The sequence below is a fragment of the Globicephala melas genome, chromosome 3 (genome assembly GCF_963455315.2).
Source record: "Globicephala melas chromosome 3, mGloMel1.2, whole genome shotgun sequence".
Classification (NCBI taxonomy): Eukaryota; Metazoa; Chordata; class Mammalia; order Artiodactyla; family Delphinidae; genus Globicephala; species Globicephala melas.
Genome location: NC_083316.1, coordinates 64,459,015 through 64,476,355, shown reverse-complemented (window position 1 = coordinate 64,476,355; position 17,341 = coordinate 64,459,015). Strand labels below are relative to the sequence as shown.

The following is a 17,341-nucleotide window of genomic DNA, read 5'->3' as shown; positions in this document are numbered from 1 at the left end:
AGTAAATGTGTGTGTGTGTGTGTGTGTGTGTATGTTTGTATGTGTGTGTATCACAAATTTTTTTTATTATACACTCTGTTCTGTGCTTTGATTTTTGTTTCACTTGTTTGACTTCAGTTGTTTTATATTGGTTCATTAAATTTATAATTCTCTATTTGTGGTTGTAGGGTATTTCATTCTATGAAATGTGCCGTAATATATTTCACCAGCCCCCTACTGATGGACATTTAGATTGTTTCCAGTCTTTTGCAATTACAAATGATGCTTCAATGAAAATTGTTTCATTTATAATTTTTCACATGTGACCACATTTATAGAATAAATTCCTAGAAGAAGAATTGCTATCAGATAGTGATAGTTTATAATTTATAATTTTCAGTTATAAACCATATGGCATGTCTTACTCTTGCCAATACACCTTTCATTCATGATTCAATGTTTGGCTGTGCATTTACATAGAAATGCTGAAAACACTAGATCATATGATAGAGACACTGCATAATCACAGGCAAGGCCCTCAGATGCAGAGTATGGCAGTGGGAATTGGCCTTGGGATTTACAAGGTTACAGGAGAATATGGCCTTTAGCTGGACTAATGTCGGAAGGAAGGGAGGTGGATGATTAAACAGCAAAAAGCCTAAGGACTAGGGACTACACATTGGGCCTGGAATAATGCAAGAAGGAAAAATAGAATAAAGAGAGAGAGATTGTTTGCATAGATGCCGCTTAAACACCTAAACAAGCCTGAAGCCCATGAAACTCAGTACAACAGAAAATGCCTCTTCATAAATAGTAGAAGAATTGTTTCTAAAATGACTGTTGACATTTAGAAGTATTTTCTGGCTATTCCTCAACCCCATCCATCATTAATACACTTTTGCTAAAAAAATTAAACTACATATGTGGATGCGAATATGATTTTAAAATGAAAGTCTTCCTTTAGCTTTTTCCAGAGATAATAGTTGTAAGTTTGGTGTCATTTTTAATATGCATACACCCAAATGCACACGTACATATTCACACATTCTTTTTTAAACAGGAAAGGTTTTATACTATATGTATTTGTTCTCCAACCTTGTGTAATCTCCAGCTTGAAAAACCAATATAGCATGGCTCTTTTTCCATGTAGATATATCTTATTCATTTAAATGATTACACACTGTTCTGTAGTATTTAAGCATGAAAATTTATTTTACATTCACTATTGGTGAATGTTTTTCAGATTGTTTCTAATTTTCATTGTTTCTAAAAATGCTGCAGTAAATGTGCCAAAGTTTTCTATAGATCAGGTTCTGTTTTCTTGAGCATCATCTCATGCTTTCTCTAAACAAGTAATATCTAGAGTAGTAATTAGTTTGGAAGCAAAAAATGCCATTCACTATGGAAACATATTCCTATGTATAACCATCTCTTCTTTGCAAATACCTAAAACGGTAGTTGTTGTTCACTGAATAACTGTGAGTTTTGTGTTAACTTCAGTATGATGGACCAAAGTTTTAGCTGTTTCTGCCACAGACTTGCAATTTAAGTGAGAAAGATGAACTTTACTTATGATATAGTAAAGAATGTTTGAGGATGAAAAAGATGATGTATGTGAAACATTTTGAATTTCTCTTAGGAATAATAAGATGTAATACTGTTTAAAATACAGATGCATTACCTTCAGACTTCCTCTTGTGAAAGACCATATCAAATATAAATCTTATAGTTATTTTCCTAGAGTACCTTATCTCCTGAAATAGCTGATGATTGGTTGTGGAAGTTGTGAAGGTACAGGAAGGAGACTGCTTAGTAGCTGATGTGGTGCAGAGGGACTCATTTAGACTGTGAGTCTAATCCAACCTCCAGCACAGTCTGGCACTGAGAGCTAGTCATGCTATTTTGACTCTTCATAAGTCATCTCACATTCTCCTTTTAATTATTTCACAGTTGTATTATGTAAAGTCAGGATGAACTGAGATGAAACATAAGGACACTGCTTTAAAAAACTTACTGTTTATATGCTTAGGATGATTCCAGGGGTTAGGAATATTAGTGTGTCTGGGGCACATCTGTGAGGTCCATTATTATGCCCTTTCAAGAAGACTAGTGAAAAAATGGTAAGAGAAAGGATTGAGAGAAACATGAGACACAGGTTTCTGACTAAATTATAACTTTAGCAGGACATCAGAGTTTTAATTCTCATAAGATTCATTAAGTACCATTTCTTATTTTTTCATGAACCAAAAAGATAGAATATTGATCAACTGAAATTATCGGATAAAAGGTAGTATAGATTAAAAATTTTTTTTTGAGTGTTACTGCTTAGGAGAATTCAAGCTAGGATCTGGCTTACATTTATATAACATGTTCTGGTTCATAGGTCACATTTAGACTTTATAAATTCAAGTTCATTAATTGCTAGAGTTTCACGTTTTAGCTCTTTTTTTTTTTTTTTTTTTTTGTGGTACGCGGGCCTCTCACTGTTGTGGCCTCTCCCATTGCGGAGCACAGGCTCCGGACGCGCAGGCTCAGCGGCCATGGCTCACGGGCCCACCTGCTCCGCGGCATGTGGGATCTTCCCGGATCGGGGCACGAACCCGTGTCCCCTGCATCGGCAGGCGGACTCTCAACCACTGTGCCACCAGGGAAGCCCTCTTTTTAAAACTGGTTATCACATATATAATTTTCTAATCTTTAGAAATTTCATTTGTTTTTTGAGAGCAAATTACTTGTCTATGTCAAGGTTCCCAGTGGTTTATATTTTGTGTACCTAAGAACTCTAAACATGTAATCAGTTTCAGTTATTTTAATTGCACTTAAGTTTTGCATCTCTTCCTTAGAGAGGTTTTGATTTTTTTTCTTTTTTTACATTTAGGGCCACTTCTTGAGTTTTCATTTTTAAATGTTTTTGGTTTTTATCCTTTTGGGATAACTTCTTCCATAGTAAGTGATAGAAAGGATTCCTTGAATTTTTTGAAATCTATAATTATAGTTGTTTACTTCCTAGTAGTGTTAAGGGCCTGTGGGCACATTTTATTGATTGGAGTATTGTTAAATATTTTTAATTATTTAAAAACTACAGGATATACTTATACATAAGGATTGTTTGTTTTCAAAGCTGGATCACCTTAGCTAAAATTATAACTTACATTTACCTTTTCTCTTTATCCTCCTTCACTGTTTTGTTTTCCTCCACAGCATTTGTCACCTTCTATTTCTAATGTAAATACAATTCCCTATTTTTGTTTGTTTGCTTGTTTATGATCTATCTTCCTTACTAAATTATTATCTCCCTGAATGCAAAGATTTTTATCCTTTCTGTTGACTGTGATCCAATGCTTAAAAAAGGCACTGTATAAGCACCCACACAGCTTTCCAGTTTTTAAATTTAATTTGTAAAGGCATTTAGTCAGAACTTGTAATTTTGAGAATATTGACCTTGTTTTAAATGTTTATTATAGTGAACTCCAACTCATCTGAAATATAAATAATTGGAAAGTTTTATGTCACCATCTTTTAAAAATTCTTATGAAAGTCATATGCCTTCTTACTCCCATCCCCTTAAATAAGGAACTTATTAAAAAATTCAATACTTAGAGTATAATTTAGAGTCTACATATTAAGCCCAGTCTCTTGCAAATTTCTGGGTTAGTGGTGATAACTGATTTTCATATTGGTGTTAATAATGGTGATTTTAATGTGCCTTAGGATCCTGAAATATCTTCTGAAATTATGGCACAATGGGAAGCAAATTCAGGAAAATAATGGTGGCATCTTCTCTCAAACTATCCAGTCAGCAAATCACAATATAAAATGAGTATTTTTAAAACTTGAGTAAAGAATAACATGAAAATATTATATATTATCATAATATTTTAAATGGAAAAAATATTGCTTTATAATATGTGTGAGAAGTATTATTAGGAAAGTATTTAATATCTCTTTTATTCATTTTAGATAAGATGGGAAAAAAACATCACATTGGGGGAACCACCAGGATTCTTACATTCTTGGTGGTGGTAAGTATCTTTAATTCCATTTTCACTAGATTGATGATGCATTTCAGTAGGCCTGCACTGTACCTGTTTATGATTTCATGCCTCTCGCTTATACTTTATCATTTTCTACAATTATTTTCTGAAAGGTGGCACTTAGAAAAATAAAAAACAAATAAACTCAAAACCAGCATTAATGTTATTTAACTTAAAGATACTTCTATTAAATCAAGCTGGAATTGTGACCAGTGTGTGGAATCTCCAGCTATAAGTATGATATTGTATTAGTCAGCTCTGGCTACCATAATAAAATACCATAGACTGGGTGGCTTAAACAACAGAAATTTATTTTCACACAGTTCTGGAGGCTAGAAATCCAAGATCAAGCGGCTGAGCATGGTCTGTTTCTGGTGAGAACTCTCTTCCTGGCTTGTAGATGGCTGCCTTCTTACTGTGTCCTCACATGGCAGAGAGAGAGAGAGAGAGAGAGAGAGTTAGAGAGAGAGAGAGAGAGAGAAAGAGAGAGAGAGCACATAACAGAGAATGAGAGAGAAAGACCAAGCACGTGCTAGCTAACTAACTAGCTTTCTGGTGTCTCTTTTTATAAGGGCACTAATTGCCCATGAGGGCCCCACCCATGTGACCTCATCTAAACCCGAGGCTATTGAAGGTAGTGGTGGTGATGGTGGTAAATTTTTAGGAGAGAGAATAGTCCAAAAAAGTTTGAAATAATTCTGTATAGACTCAGAGCTAGAACTGACTAGGAATGTACACAAAGATGGTCAGTCAGTATTAAAGGCCCAGTTGATATCAGAACTTATAAATTTTATTGTGGTACAGGTATGCCCGGGTATATGACTTTTCTACAGCAGTAGTTGTTAGTCTAGGTATTCAAATGGACAAGTTAGGCTTTTCTTTTTCTTTTATTTTTAAAAAATTTCTTCAGTTAGGAGCATTTCCTGTTCAGTACTTTATACATTTATCTCTCAAATGAGAGATGAATCTTGAATAAGATTTGAATCTTATTCAAAAGAAAAAACAAAAGCTCTCTTCTAGTGCCGTGCACATGGTTTCCTTGGTCCGTTACTTCATGCCATCATCTTTTTAATCTCTCTCCTGAAAACGTGCTTTACTAGAAGTTCCATGGTGAATAGAACCACACTTGGTCAGTTGTGGTTGTGGGTTTCCCTTGTTTGTCTCGCATACGTATGGCAGGAACAGGTGCAGTCCTTTGGTTCAGAGTTGTTCCTTTATTTGGAACAACGGTTCACTGCAGTTAAGCAGTGTCATTGTGCTGTTTTCCTGGGGTTTAAGACTGACCTCTTGTAACATATAGTGGTATAAAAGTCAGTTTTTCATTTTACATAGTCTGTATTTATGATATCTAGATCTAGACTAGAAATGCTTAATTATTTGCTGAATGTATTTGAGTTTCCCACTTGTTGACACCCTTATATTTTGTATGTTTCCTATTAGGTCTGCAAAGTGACACAAGAAACCACTTTAGAAGTCTGTCCCTATTGGATTAGTGGGTTAACAAAATGAGGATTTAAAGTTTTTCATTATAGATTTAATTCTATTTCTTGCACCTATTTCTGTTTTACTCCCTTCCTCATGAATTTAACCTATCCTCGTACTGTAAATGGTTGATAAAAACTCACTGAATACTTTGGCTTTTTGCTTCCATCAGACTTTAGTTTTTTGGTCTTTGCTATCAGAAGGTATAGCTCTTAAATCTGCTATTGCCCTTCCTTTTTCTATGGCTGTTAGATTCAGGGGAGCTCTTCCTATGTGGTTTTGGTATTTTAAGAAATTTTTACTTAGAGATATCAAAGAAATTGTAAATAATGAGCATAAATATTTTTAGACTATATTTATTTTAATTTAAATCTAGCACATGCAAAAGGTACATTATTTTCAGTGTTTTTAATGTTCTTCCCTAAAACTATCAATACTAACGTACCTTTTGAGGTGCCTACTTTGTTGATATAAATCAGTGATTCTTAATAATTTTGAAGTCATGGGGTCCTCTGAGAACTGATGAAAAGCTGTGGATCCCCTCTTCCAGGAAACTGCCCAGATCGTAAGCTTTCCTGATCATTGTGTGTAGCCAGCCATGACTGTGAGCCTTAAATCCAGCAGAGGCCTGACTTTTTTTTTCAGCTGTTTCAGTGGTCCCTTTGATTTTTTTTTTAAAATTAAGACTTTATTTATCTTTTAGAGTAGTTTTCAGTAGGTTCACAACAAAATTGAGGGGAAGGTAGAGATTTTCCTTATACCTCCTGCTTCCACACATATATAGCCTTCCCATTATCAACATTCCCCACCATAGTGGTACATTGTTGTAATTGATGAACCTACATTAACACACTAAATCACTCAAAGTCCATAATTTGCATTACAGTTCATTTTTGGTGTACATTCTATGGGTTTGAACAAATGTATAATGACATGTATCCACAATTATAGTAATATACAGAGTATTTTCACTGTCCTAAAAGTCTACACTCTGCCTCTTCATCCCTCCCCACCCACCCTCCACCCCTGGTACTCACTGATCCTTTTATTGTCTCCATAGTTTTGCCTTTTCCAGAATGTCATTTAGTTGAAATCATACAGTATGTCGCCTTTTCAGATTGGATTTTTTCACTAAGTTATATGCATTTAAAGTTTCTCCATGGCTTGATAGCTCTTTTCTTTTAGTGCTGAATAATATTCCATTGTCTGGATGTACCATGGTTTAATTATTCATTCACCTACTGAAGGACATCTTGGTTGCTTCCAAGCTTGGCAATTATGAAAAAAGCTGTTATAAACATCCACGTGTAGGTTTTTATGTAGTCATACATTTTTAGTTCCTTTGGGTATATATCAAAGAGTGTAATTGCTGGATCATATGCTAAGAATATATTTAGTTTTGTAAGAAGCTGCCAAACTGTCTTCTAGACTGGTTGTACCATTTTTCATTCCCACCAGCAACAAATGAGAGTTTCTGTTGCTCCACATCCTGGCTAGCATTTGTTGCTATCAGTGTTCCAGATTTTGGCAATTCTAATAGGTGTGTAGTGGTATCTCATTGTATTAATTTGCATTTCCCTGATGACATATGACGTGGAGCATCTTTTCATATGCTTATTTGTCATCTGTGTATCTTTTTTGGTGAGGTATCTGTTAAGGTCTTTGGCCCATTTTTTAATTGAGTTTTTTTTCTTATTGTTGAGTTTTAAGAGTTCTTTATGTATTTTGAATAACAGTCTTTTATCAGATGTGTGTTTTGCATATATTTTCTCCCAGTCTGTGGCTCGTCTTCTCATTATCTTGACATTGCCCTTTGCAGAACAGAAGTTTTAAATTTTAACAAAACCCAGTTTATCAATTATTTCTTTTATGTATTGTGCCTTTAATGTTATACCTAAAAAATCATTGCCATACTCAAGGTTATCTTGGTTTTCTTGTAAGTTAACTGCTGGGAGTTTTATTGTTTTATACCTTACATCTAGGTCTGTGATCCATTTCGAGTTAATTTTTGTGAAGGATTTCTAGTGTCTACGTTCTTTTTTTTTTTGCATGGGGTGTTGTCTAGTTGTTGCAGTATCATTTGTTGAAATGACTATCTTTGCTCCATTGTATTGCCTTTGTTCCTTTGTCAGAGATCAGTTGACTATATTTATATGGGACTATTTGTGGGCTCTCTTTTCCGTCCCACTGATGTATTATCTATTCTTTTTTTTTTTTTTTTTTTGCGGTACGTGGGCCTCTCACTGTTGTGGCCTCTCTCGCTGTGGAGCACAGGCTCCGGACCCGCAGGCTCAGCGGCCATGGCTCATGGGCCCAGCCACTCTGCGGTATGTGGGATCTTCCCGAACTGGGGCACAAACCCATGTCCCCTGCATCGGCAGGCGGACTCTCAACCACTGCACTACCAGGGAAGCCCTCACTTCTGTCTTTTATAGAATATTTGCAGGTGAAGTTTTCCTGTTGTTTAAGCCTTTTCACCAAAAATTTACTATGTAAAATTATGTTGCCTTCAAGGAACTAAGTAGTAGGAGAGATAAACAATTAATAGTATTATAACTGAGGTATATACTGGTTATAATAGCAATACAGGAGGAATACTTACATCAGCTTGGGAGAGGTAGGAAAGGCTACACAGGGAAAGTGAATCTGAGCTGATTTGAAAGTTGAGTGAGAAAAGGGTATTTAGGGCAAGGAATGGTTAGCATGAAATCTTAAAAGTGATCCTCATGCATTCAAAGAAAGGCAGGTCTCTTGGATCAGTTGAATTGTAGATGCAGTACTATGAAGTGATAGAATATAAGGCTAGAAACAAAGGCAGGGGTCAGACTATGAAGTCTTGGAGTGCATCAAGGACTTTGGACTAGAACTCAAAAATTTTAAACAAGGTATATGACATGATTAGCTTTGTGCTTTTAGATACTTGGCATTACCATAGACATGGATTGAAGAGGATTGAGAGCAGAGGCAGAGTCTAGTTTACAGGGCAGTTGCTATTGTCCAGTTGAAAGGTTATTAGGTGATGGACCCCAGAGAGTGAACACTGAGTGGAATAGATTGGAGGTGAATGAAGAAGTTGCCAAGTTTTAGATTTGGATGGTGGGATGAACACTGATGCCATTGATTGAGTGAGTGAGTATAGAGAGAGCAACAGGCTTTGGAAAAAAGACCATGATTTAGCTCTGACAGATTAAATTTTGAGATGCCTATGTCACATTCAGAGAGAGATGCCCTATACAGTCAGAGCTCTGGATCTGTAGGTCTGAGACAGACCCATAATGGTTTGGGAATTATCAGCATAGACTATACTGTAGTAAAGAGTGTTCATGGGTGAAACTGCCAGTGTAACAAGTAAGAGCAGGGCCTGGGGTTGGGACTCTGGGGAAAGTCAACCTTTAAGTGTAGGTGGATAAAGAGGAGCCTCAAAAGAAAATACTTAGAGAGGAAGGAGGGTAATCAGGAAAGAATAATGTATGGGAACCAGAAAAGGCATTCAAAGGCGAGAATAAATCTACAGCAGGTAAAAGTAAAAAAAAAAAACAAACAAAAAAACAACAACAAGTATTTTCCTGAATCGGGAAGTAAAGTGAACTTTGATGGTCTTGGGGAGAACAGTTTCAGTGGAGTAGTGAAAGTGAAATTTAGAAGGCTGTTATATTTCATTTTTCCAGCTCCAGGTTTATGGAGAGTAGTTGAAGTATGTGGTGATGTGTGTAGTAGTTTCAGGATTAACAATGGAACAGGACCTAACATTTTTATTTTTAAAATTGAATAGATTTGAGCATGTATATAGATTGAGGTGAAAAGAGTAGGAGAGGTTGAAGATGCATGAAAGAGCAATAAACATGCACAAAAATGCAGAATAAACTACAGAAGAGATGAGGGGCAAAGGCCTTGGAGAGAGAGGAGGAGGGGAATTTCTCCTTTTAGTATGGGATAGAGGAAAGTCTGTGATTTTACTTTCTGCAACTGTTTTTCTTGTTTTTGGTATGATTTCCCTTATCATTTCTTTTCTTCTTTCCCAGTTTGCACCATGCCGCAGTGCTGTCATATTTCTTAGGCCTCCGTCTTGTGTTCATCGCATTTACCTTGATCAAATCCCTTTGAAAGCGTATTTCCTCTTAGTATGCTTTAATGAAAGTTCCCAACTCTCTTCCATGAATTTCAGAAATAAAAATGCCAAGAAACTTCTTTCCTCTCAAATGAATGTCCTTTTAGATTTGTGTAATTCAAAAATACACACTTTTTGAAACTTCCTATTTAAAGTTTTAATGGCAGAAACTGTGACTCAGTTTTATTTAATATTATATGTAAAACACCTTTTGAAGTAACTTTGGGCTCATGTATTTATATCCTGTAATTAAATATGTATAACATTGCAGAGAAAATAAACTAATAACTAAGATTATCACGAGAATCCAGTTTCTGTCACTTGGCAGTGGAAAGTCAAATCTTGCAGCACGCTAGCACTCTAATGATTTTAGAATCTAACGATGCCATCAGGTATAGCTAAGAATAACCAAATACTTATGTGAAAATAATAGCATTGGAATTAGTCAGCAGGCTTACTAGAATGGTATAATATTTGTAATTGGTAGACTAGTTCTTACCCATTAGTTCTTGCCTGTAATAGGCATTGCGTAGCTAATTATTTACTTGAATTAAGTTAAACTAAACATCAATATAAGACAATGTAGGCAACAACTAGGATAGAAGAAGAGTATAATCACAGTGATAAGGGAATAAATAGTATTAGCAAGAGAGAAAGCAAAGAACACAGGTGGTCAGGCTATAGGGGAGAAGCGAAATGTGTCTGGGAGAGTAGGAAAGGAATGTGGAATACAGAGGAAGATTTGGTGGGAAGAAGACATTGTAAAAAAAACTGATGGAATCTTCCATTAAATGCAAAGGATTAGAAAGGAAATTGAGGCAAATTTTACTTAATAAGAAAACTTTCTTTCTGGCCGTAATAACTCTATGAGACTTTTCTAGAATACTTTTAATACCTTCATACTTATTTTAAAAGTACTTGAGTGTAAATCATCTTTGTATCTGCACAAAAGTCTGTAAAATACATAACAGATATTTTCTCTTTACATAAAAAAACTAAGGAACAAAAGTATTTGCTCAAGATCAAACTCAGAATTAAAGTTTTCTGAATTGTAACCAGTACTCATCTCAGTAACAGATATTATTTCTTAAATAGGAAGCAGAATTTAGTGGCCCACTATTAATAAGACACTAATTACAGCCCCCTTTTGAGCATCATGAGTGGCTAATTCCAGACAGTAGATATAAATGACTCAGAAAAGTTGTCTTTTCTGAGTCCAGTCTGTCTTGAGGCATCCATGGATCACTGGCAGGGCAGCTTGGGTAGGGTGAGGAGGTGGTTGCCATAGGTTACTCAGGAAATGAGTTGGAGTACAGAGGTAGAAGGTAGGATAACGAAGTGTTTGCTGTCTCATCCAGGACAGGTATCTAGCTACCACACTCTTTTAACAGCTGATGGTGTTCACGGTGCCAGAGCTGTATAAACCTGCCCATAATCAGAATATAAGGCATCTTTGAAATAAGAATTTTTAATACCACACTCACATTAGAGGCAAAACAATGTAAGATAAAAAGTTTGAGCCCAGCTCTGCCATTTGTGTGGCACTTGTGTGGCCACTTGTGTGCCACTTAGGTAAATTATTTAACCTTTTGAAGTCTCAGTTCCCTTATCTATAAAATGGGAAAATAATAGGAGGATTAAATGATGGAAACTGTTTAGTATATGATGCTTGAATTTAGCACATACTTATTAAATGTAAGCTATTTTGATGATACTTTAAAATATGAATTTGTTACTAATCCAGGATTATGTGAGAATTTTATGATAGTGGGGCAAAATTTAATGCTTACATTTTAGAAGGTATTAAGCAGTGCTAAGGAATGATACAAGTACAGGTATGTGGAAGTTCTAAGGTGATGAGCAGGTACATGTACATTTCACCACCCTCCGGAGCATTACGAATGGATAGTTTTCTTCAATATAGGTTAAGAGTAGCTAACATTAATTGATAATGTATTTTTGGGACAGTCAATAAGAAGTAACTTCCTTAGTTATTTTAAGACTTGAACTTATAATAACATGACTTGCTCCTCAGAAAAAAATGTCTTCCCCAGGGTTTTTTTTTGCTTCTTCTTTTAATTTTTATTTTCATAGAATTCTAGATCTTGCCAGTGGCATGAAGGTTATATAATTACGTTAGCATCCCATCTTCTGGGACACATCTGACATGTTTACCCACCCTCGTAGACTTCTCTGACAACCATTTTGCTTTCTATGTTCCCTAGAGAAATTGAAAGCTAGCTAGTCACTTTGACTCACATCCTCAGGATAGAAGGAAAAAAGTATTTGGATGAGATCCTCAACCTGGGAATCCTGTGTTTTCTTTTAACTTAGGTGGGGAAATTTTTAATAATAAAAAATGATACAAGAACAAAGATTTCAGTACTGTGCAAGTTTTGCTTCTCTGTATTTAGTCTCTATCTTCTTCATTTCTAAAATAGAGATTTTTCACTTGTTTCTGCTTAGGAATAAAGAGACTGTAAATCTAAAGCATTATTCATGAATATCAATCTACCACAATTTCAAGGATAGTTTTGGTTTCAGGCTTTGGATTAGAGAAATTGAAAAGCTCCTGGGCCTCCAGCATGTCAGGTTGTAGAGAGAGGAAGTCTGTATTTGTTGATTACTATAACTTTATAGTATAGTTTGGAATTGGGAAGTCTCCAGCTTTATTATTCTTTCTCAAGATTGCTTCAGCTATTCAGGGTCTTTTGTGGTTCCATACAAATTTTAAGGTTATTTTTCCTGTGAAAAATGCCATTGGAATTTTGATAGGGATTGAATTGAATCTGTAGATTGCTTTGGGTTGTGTGGACATTTTAACAATATTAATTCTTCCAATCCGTGGCATGGAAAATCTTTCTGTTTTTTTAATTTCTTTCATCAATATCTTATAGTTTTCAATGTATCGCTCTTTCACCTCCATGGCTAAATATATTCCTAGGTATTTTTTTCTTTTGGATGTATTTGTAAATGGGATTGTTTCTTAATTTCTATATCTAATAGTTCATTGTTAGTGTAGATTCACAAAAACAAACATCACAAATTACAACAGACTTTTGTATATTGATTTTTTTATCCTGCAACTTTACTGAATTCATTTATTAGTTCTAACAGTTTTTTGTGGAATCTTTAATAATTAGAGTCTTCTTTCTTTTTTCTTATAATAATTAGAGTCTTCTTTCTTTTTTCTTAGTCTATTAGCTAATGGTTTGTCAAGTTTGTTGATCTTTTCAAAGAACCAACTTTTGGTTTAATAATTTTCTTTTTTTTAATTCTTTATTTCATTTACCTCTGCTTGAATCTTTATTATCTCCTTCTGCTAGCTTCTTTCCTTCTGATTTCTTCTTTGACCCATTGGGAGTGTGTTGTTTAATTTCCACAAATTTGTGAATTTTTCTGTTTTCCTTCTGTTATTGATTTCTAACTTTATCCCATTGTGGTCAGAGAACATACATTGTATGATATCTATCTTTTAAAGTCTATTGAGACTTAATTTGTGCCCTAACATGTGATCTATCCTGGAAAATGTCCCATGTGAACTTTAGAAGAACATGTATGCTTTTTGTTGGTTAGAGTGTTCGGTGTATGTCTATTAGATGTAGTTGGTTTATTGTGCCATTTAAGCCCTTTATTTCCTTGCTTGTGTTCTGTCTGCTTGTTCTGTCCATTATTGAGAGTAGAGTATTGATGTCTCTATTATTGTAGAACCGTGTATTTCTCCCTTGGATAAATGAGTTTAAAAGGATATATTTCTTTACCTTTATTCAAGGAAAAAAATGTATAGGTAACGTAGGATTGTTAGAAATACGATATATAAAGTTATCTGCTTTAGTAATTTGGTTTATTATCCTTAATCTGGCTCTTGCAAATTTTTGACCTTCTATTAAATCCATAAAGAGAAACATTGTCATAATATTGCATATAATATTCTTTGGTTAAACTAAATACAATTTAAAGACAACCATTATAAATTTTGGTTTTAAGAGCTTTTAAGTTCCTTAAGAACATGAAAATGAGAATAATTGTAATATACTGTAATTCATAACACACCTGATCCAGGTGGAAAACTTTAAGCTGTATCCTTGTCTGTGTATAATTCTTATACTTTTTATCCCAAAAGGGATAGAGGGAGGTCAGGTACAACTTTTAACTGCTTTCACTCTCCTAAAGGAATTGAAATTTATTTAAATTAATTTGGTTTTTATTGTTTGCTTTGTATTTCTTGCTTATTGTAGAAATTTAAAAGGAAATAAATGCCAGTACTTAATCTTTCATATTTTTCACCTCTAAGGGTAATCTTATTTTACTGAATTAATTGTGTTATAAGGCATACAGAATGTTTTATCCTAACTGAGGAGAGAGACCCAGGTTAAACGAGACTTCAGGGGTCAAAACAAAGAGACCAGTTTGATTTACCAAGTTTTATTGTACCATTGTTAACTGTGCCCTCAGCCCAATGACCTGCCTTAACAATATGTATGCATTTTAAGCTTTTGTGCAAGCTAATTATAGTGTTGATGATATTATTAATAATATGCTTACTATAAGACCCTGTGTTTATTTTGTATAATTTAATTTTCTCAGCAACCCCATTGTATAGAGGAGGAAATTCCTATCTGTTTAAACAAATTGAGCTAGTAGTGGGAGGGAGTCTCAGGAGGGAGGGGATTATGAGGATATATGTATACATATAGCTGATTCACTTCGTTGTACAGCAGAAACTAACACAACATTGTGAAGCAATTATACTCCAATAAAGAATAAAAAAAAAAAAGAGCTAGTAAACGGCAGGGCCAGCTTTTGTCTCAAATATGTCCTATTCCAAAACTTGTGCTGTTAACCACTCAGCTTAGCCTACTTTCCAGTTCTATAGAGTGGGAAATGTATAATAAAAAATACTTGTTGATCAGTGAAATTACCTTTGTTTATTGCCAGTACTTTCAGCCATTTGCTTTGCTGATTTTTAATCCCTTGCTCACGTTTGTTGTTAATTTTATAAATGGGAGGATGACTGGGGCCATATGTTTTGTAAGCAGTATAATTATTTTTTCTCAACCAGTTCCGTCTTGCTTTTTCCCATTGTTCTTGAGTAGGAAGAAAAAAAGAAAGTTAGTGTGAATTTTTTAATTTTCAAAATTACTAACCTGTCTTTGTAATTATAAGGGATAACCAGAGGATATTTTAAGAAAATATATTTATTTGACAGGTGTGACTTAACGGTCAGGGTAGGGTATCGGTCTGGGGATTGGACAACAAAATTATCTTGAAAAAATTAATTCCACTTTTATAAATAAAGTTACTTTAATTCCTTAATGCTTAAATTGGTATTTTTTAAAACCTTTTCATTCTTCATAGGGAAGTTGTGAAAAGTATTATAATTATTTCAATCATGTGTTTAAGTCATGTAAATAGACAGTTAAGAATGACAGTCTAAATTTTTTTAAATTAAATTTTCATTTTGGAAAAATCTTAGCATTTCTGAACAATGGCTGGTTATACCCTATTATTACATGACGAGCCTTGTCTGTATTTAAATCTTTCAAATAAATACTTGTCCTGAAGAAGAAAACACATTTTGTGTAAAGAACATTTGTCTTCTAATTTTTGGAATTGTGATCTCTCATTTGACATTATATGATTTTCTTAATGTTACCATAATTACTTTTTTAGTGTATTTTGGGATCTCTACTGTGCAGCTCCAGAAAGACGGGAAACATGTGAACATTCAAGTGAAGCAAAAGCCTTCCATGATTACGTAAGTTACTATATAATTTTACTAAGTTATATTGTCAGTTTTCTTCTTAACCACTGTTCTTGAAAAATGCATTGGACCATCCATTTTTTTCCTTTGGTACTTAAGAAATTATTCTTTTTGTCTTGGGAAGTAGGCTCATCACTTTAAAAGTGAAATACAAATGGGTTTGTGAGTCTTGTTGAAGAAACTTAGGATTAAGAGAGTAGTCCTAACTCCAGGATGTTAAAGGTGTTTCTTATCTTTAAGTGTGCCTGATTTGTGAAGTTGCAGATTTATAAAAAATTAAGTAGTAATTATTCCACAAAATTCATCATAAGAATTCTATAAGTGAAAAGTTCCTCTTCTGCATATAGCAATTTTAAAAATATATAGAAATATTACATTATTCTCTTTTGCAACTTTTAGTTACACATCATAAGGCTAAATATCCCCTTCACTGAATTCAGTTCCATAAATAAATTTATTGTAAATTAAAGGAAATACAAGATAAGAGAGCAAAAGAGTCTGGGCAAAAATGAAAATGTGAATTTTTTTTTTTTAATTCTTAAGGAAGAGCAGTGGCCTATCCTTGGCTAGGTGATGTATATTGAGTGTTTTCTTAGAAGAACTGTAAATGTGATTTTAGAGAGTTGATGGCATCAGGAAATAGAATTGTAAAAAAAAAAAAAACAAAAAGTGGCGGGGGAGTAGGTTTTCTTTAGGGAAAAATAGCATTTAAGAATGAGGAGATTGTGTTTTGAAGGGGCTGGGAAAACACTGTTTGCAGAACTGACCATAAAAGACATGCAGATTGAGTTTGGGATGGAGGAAAGCCAGTTTCCTTGGTGTGGAGGAAGTGGAATTGGGCCTGGAGCCTGAGGAAATATCGATTTTAAGTACCTTAAACTTTACCAGAAGGATACATGTTTAGTTGGTAGAAGGGAGGCATCATTCTGTGTAAACAGCCTTTAAAACCAGAACCGGGGCTCAAAAGGGAAAAAGAACTTGTTCTTCCAAAGGAAATACCCCAGCCTTAGTCTGAAGAGTGGAACTAGCCAGAAGAATTATAACCCCAAACACAGCATAAGGAAGAGTATGCAGACTTAAGAGAAGTGAAAATCTTGGGCATCTTGTAATACTGTGTAATACTTTAAACGAATACTAAACTGTATAATACTTTAAACGTATACCAAACTGATTAAAGTGAGATGGCTTGTGATTACTTCATCTGATATTGATTGTACTTATAAAGCTTGCTTTGTGCTAAACACTAGCTCTTGGGGACAAGGTGAGTGAAAGAGATGCTGCTGCATATAAAGAAGAAGTACAGAAAGGCAGATAAGGCAGGGGCCCAGGACACAGCATTTATTTGAACAATCTCCTTCTCCTTTTTCACCTTTGGGTAATGGCTGTAAAGTAAAGCAGAGATCCAACCACGAAGAGTGTAAGGATTCTGGCTAGAGTGAGATACTCATCTCATCCGTCTCTTACATCAAGAAAGACGTGCCTAGGTTTGGCCTGCCAGTAATGGGAAAAGTTTTTTAAATAACCACTGATTTTGACAACTAGATGGCATTAGATAGTATCAGTGTTCTGCTGTAAAGGACGTACAATGTTTGTGGATCTACATCTTAAGAAATTAATTACATAAGTACTTTTCAAAATTCCATTGTATAGAAAGATGCAGCCTTCTGTTCACCATGGAGATCTTATAGGGAACACTGAACTAATTTAGTATCTCCTTCTTAGAAGCGTAGATAAATCATCATTGTTGTTGTCATAGCCGTCATCATCATCGTAATCGTAATCATTTTGCATCTATAAAGGTGCTTTCAGTATTTCAGAGAGTACTCACTTTAGAAACCCACTTAAATATTTCAAGGTTTTTGAAAATGAGCATTGACCAGAGGTAGGAGATGAAATTAGATTTTATAGGAAGAATAACCCCTTACCATGTAATTTGGTCCTAAGAAAATGTAGTTTAGAAAAAAGTCAGTATTT

At 34.6% G+C, this 17,341-nt stretch overlaps 1 protein-coding gene across 6 annotated transcripts in view; it reads left to right on the top strand.

Annotated features, from left to right (window-relative positions):
* The window catches only part of SSBP2 (single stranded DNA binding protein 2), a 302,155-nt gene that overhangs the window by 80,499 nt on the left and 204,315 nt on the right, over positions 1-17,341 (top strand). For 5 of the 6 annotated variants that reach the window (XM_060295971.2, XM_060295972.2, XM_030846973.3 and 2 more), the window contains exons 3-4: positions 3,940-4,001; positions 15,277-15,361. In XM_060295971.2, coding sequence (XP_060151954.1) covers positions 3,940-4,001; positions 15,277-15,361 — 147 coding nt within the window. Of the gene's footprint in view, positions 1-3,939; positions 4,002-15,276; positions 15,362-17,341 lie in introns of those variants that run through there. The other variant, XM_070045161.1, reaches the window with a different exon arrangement.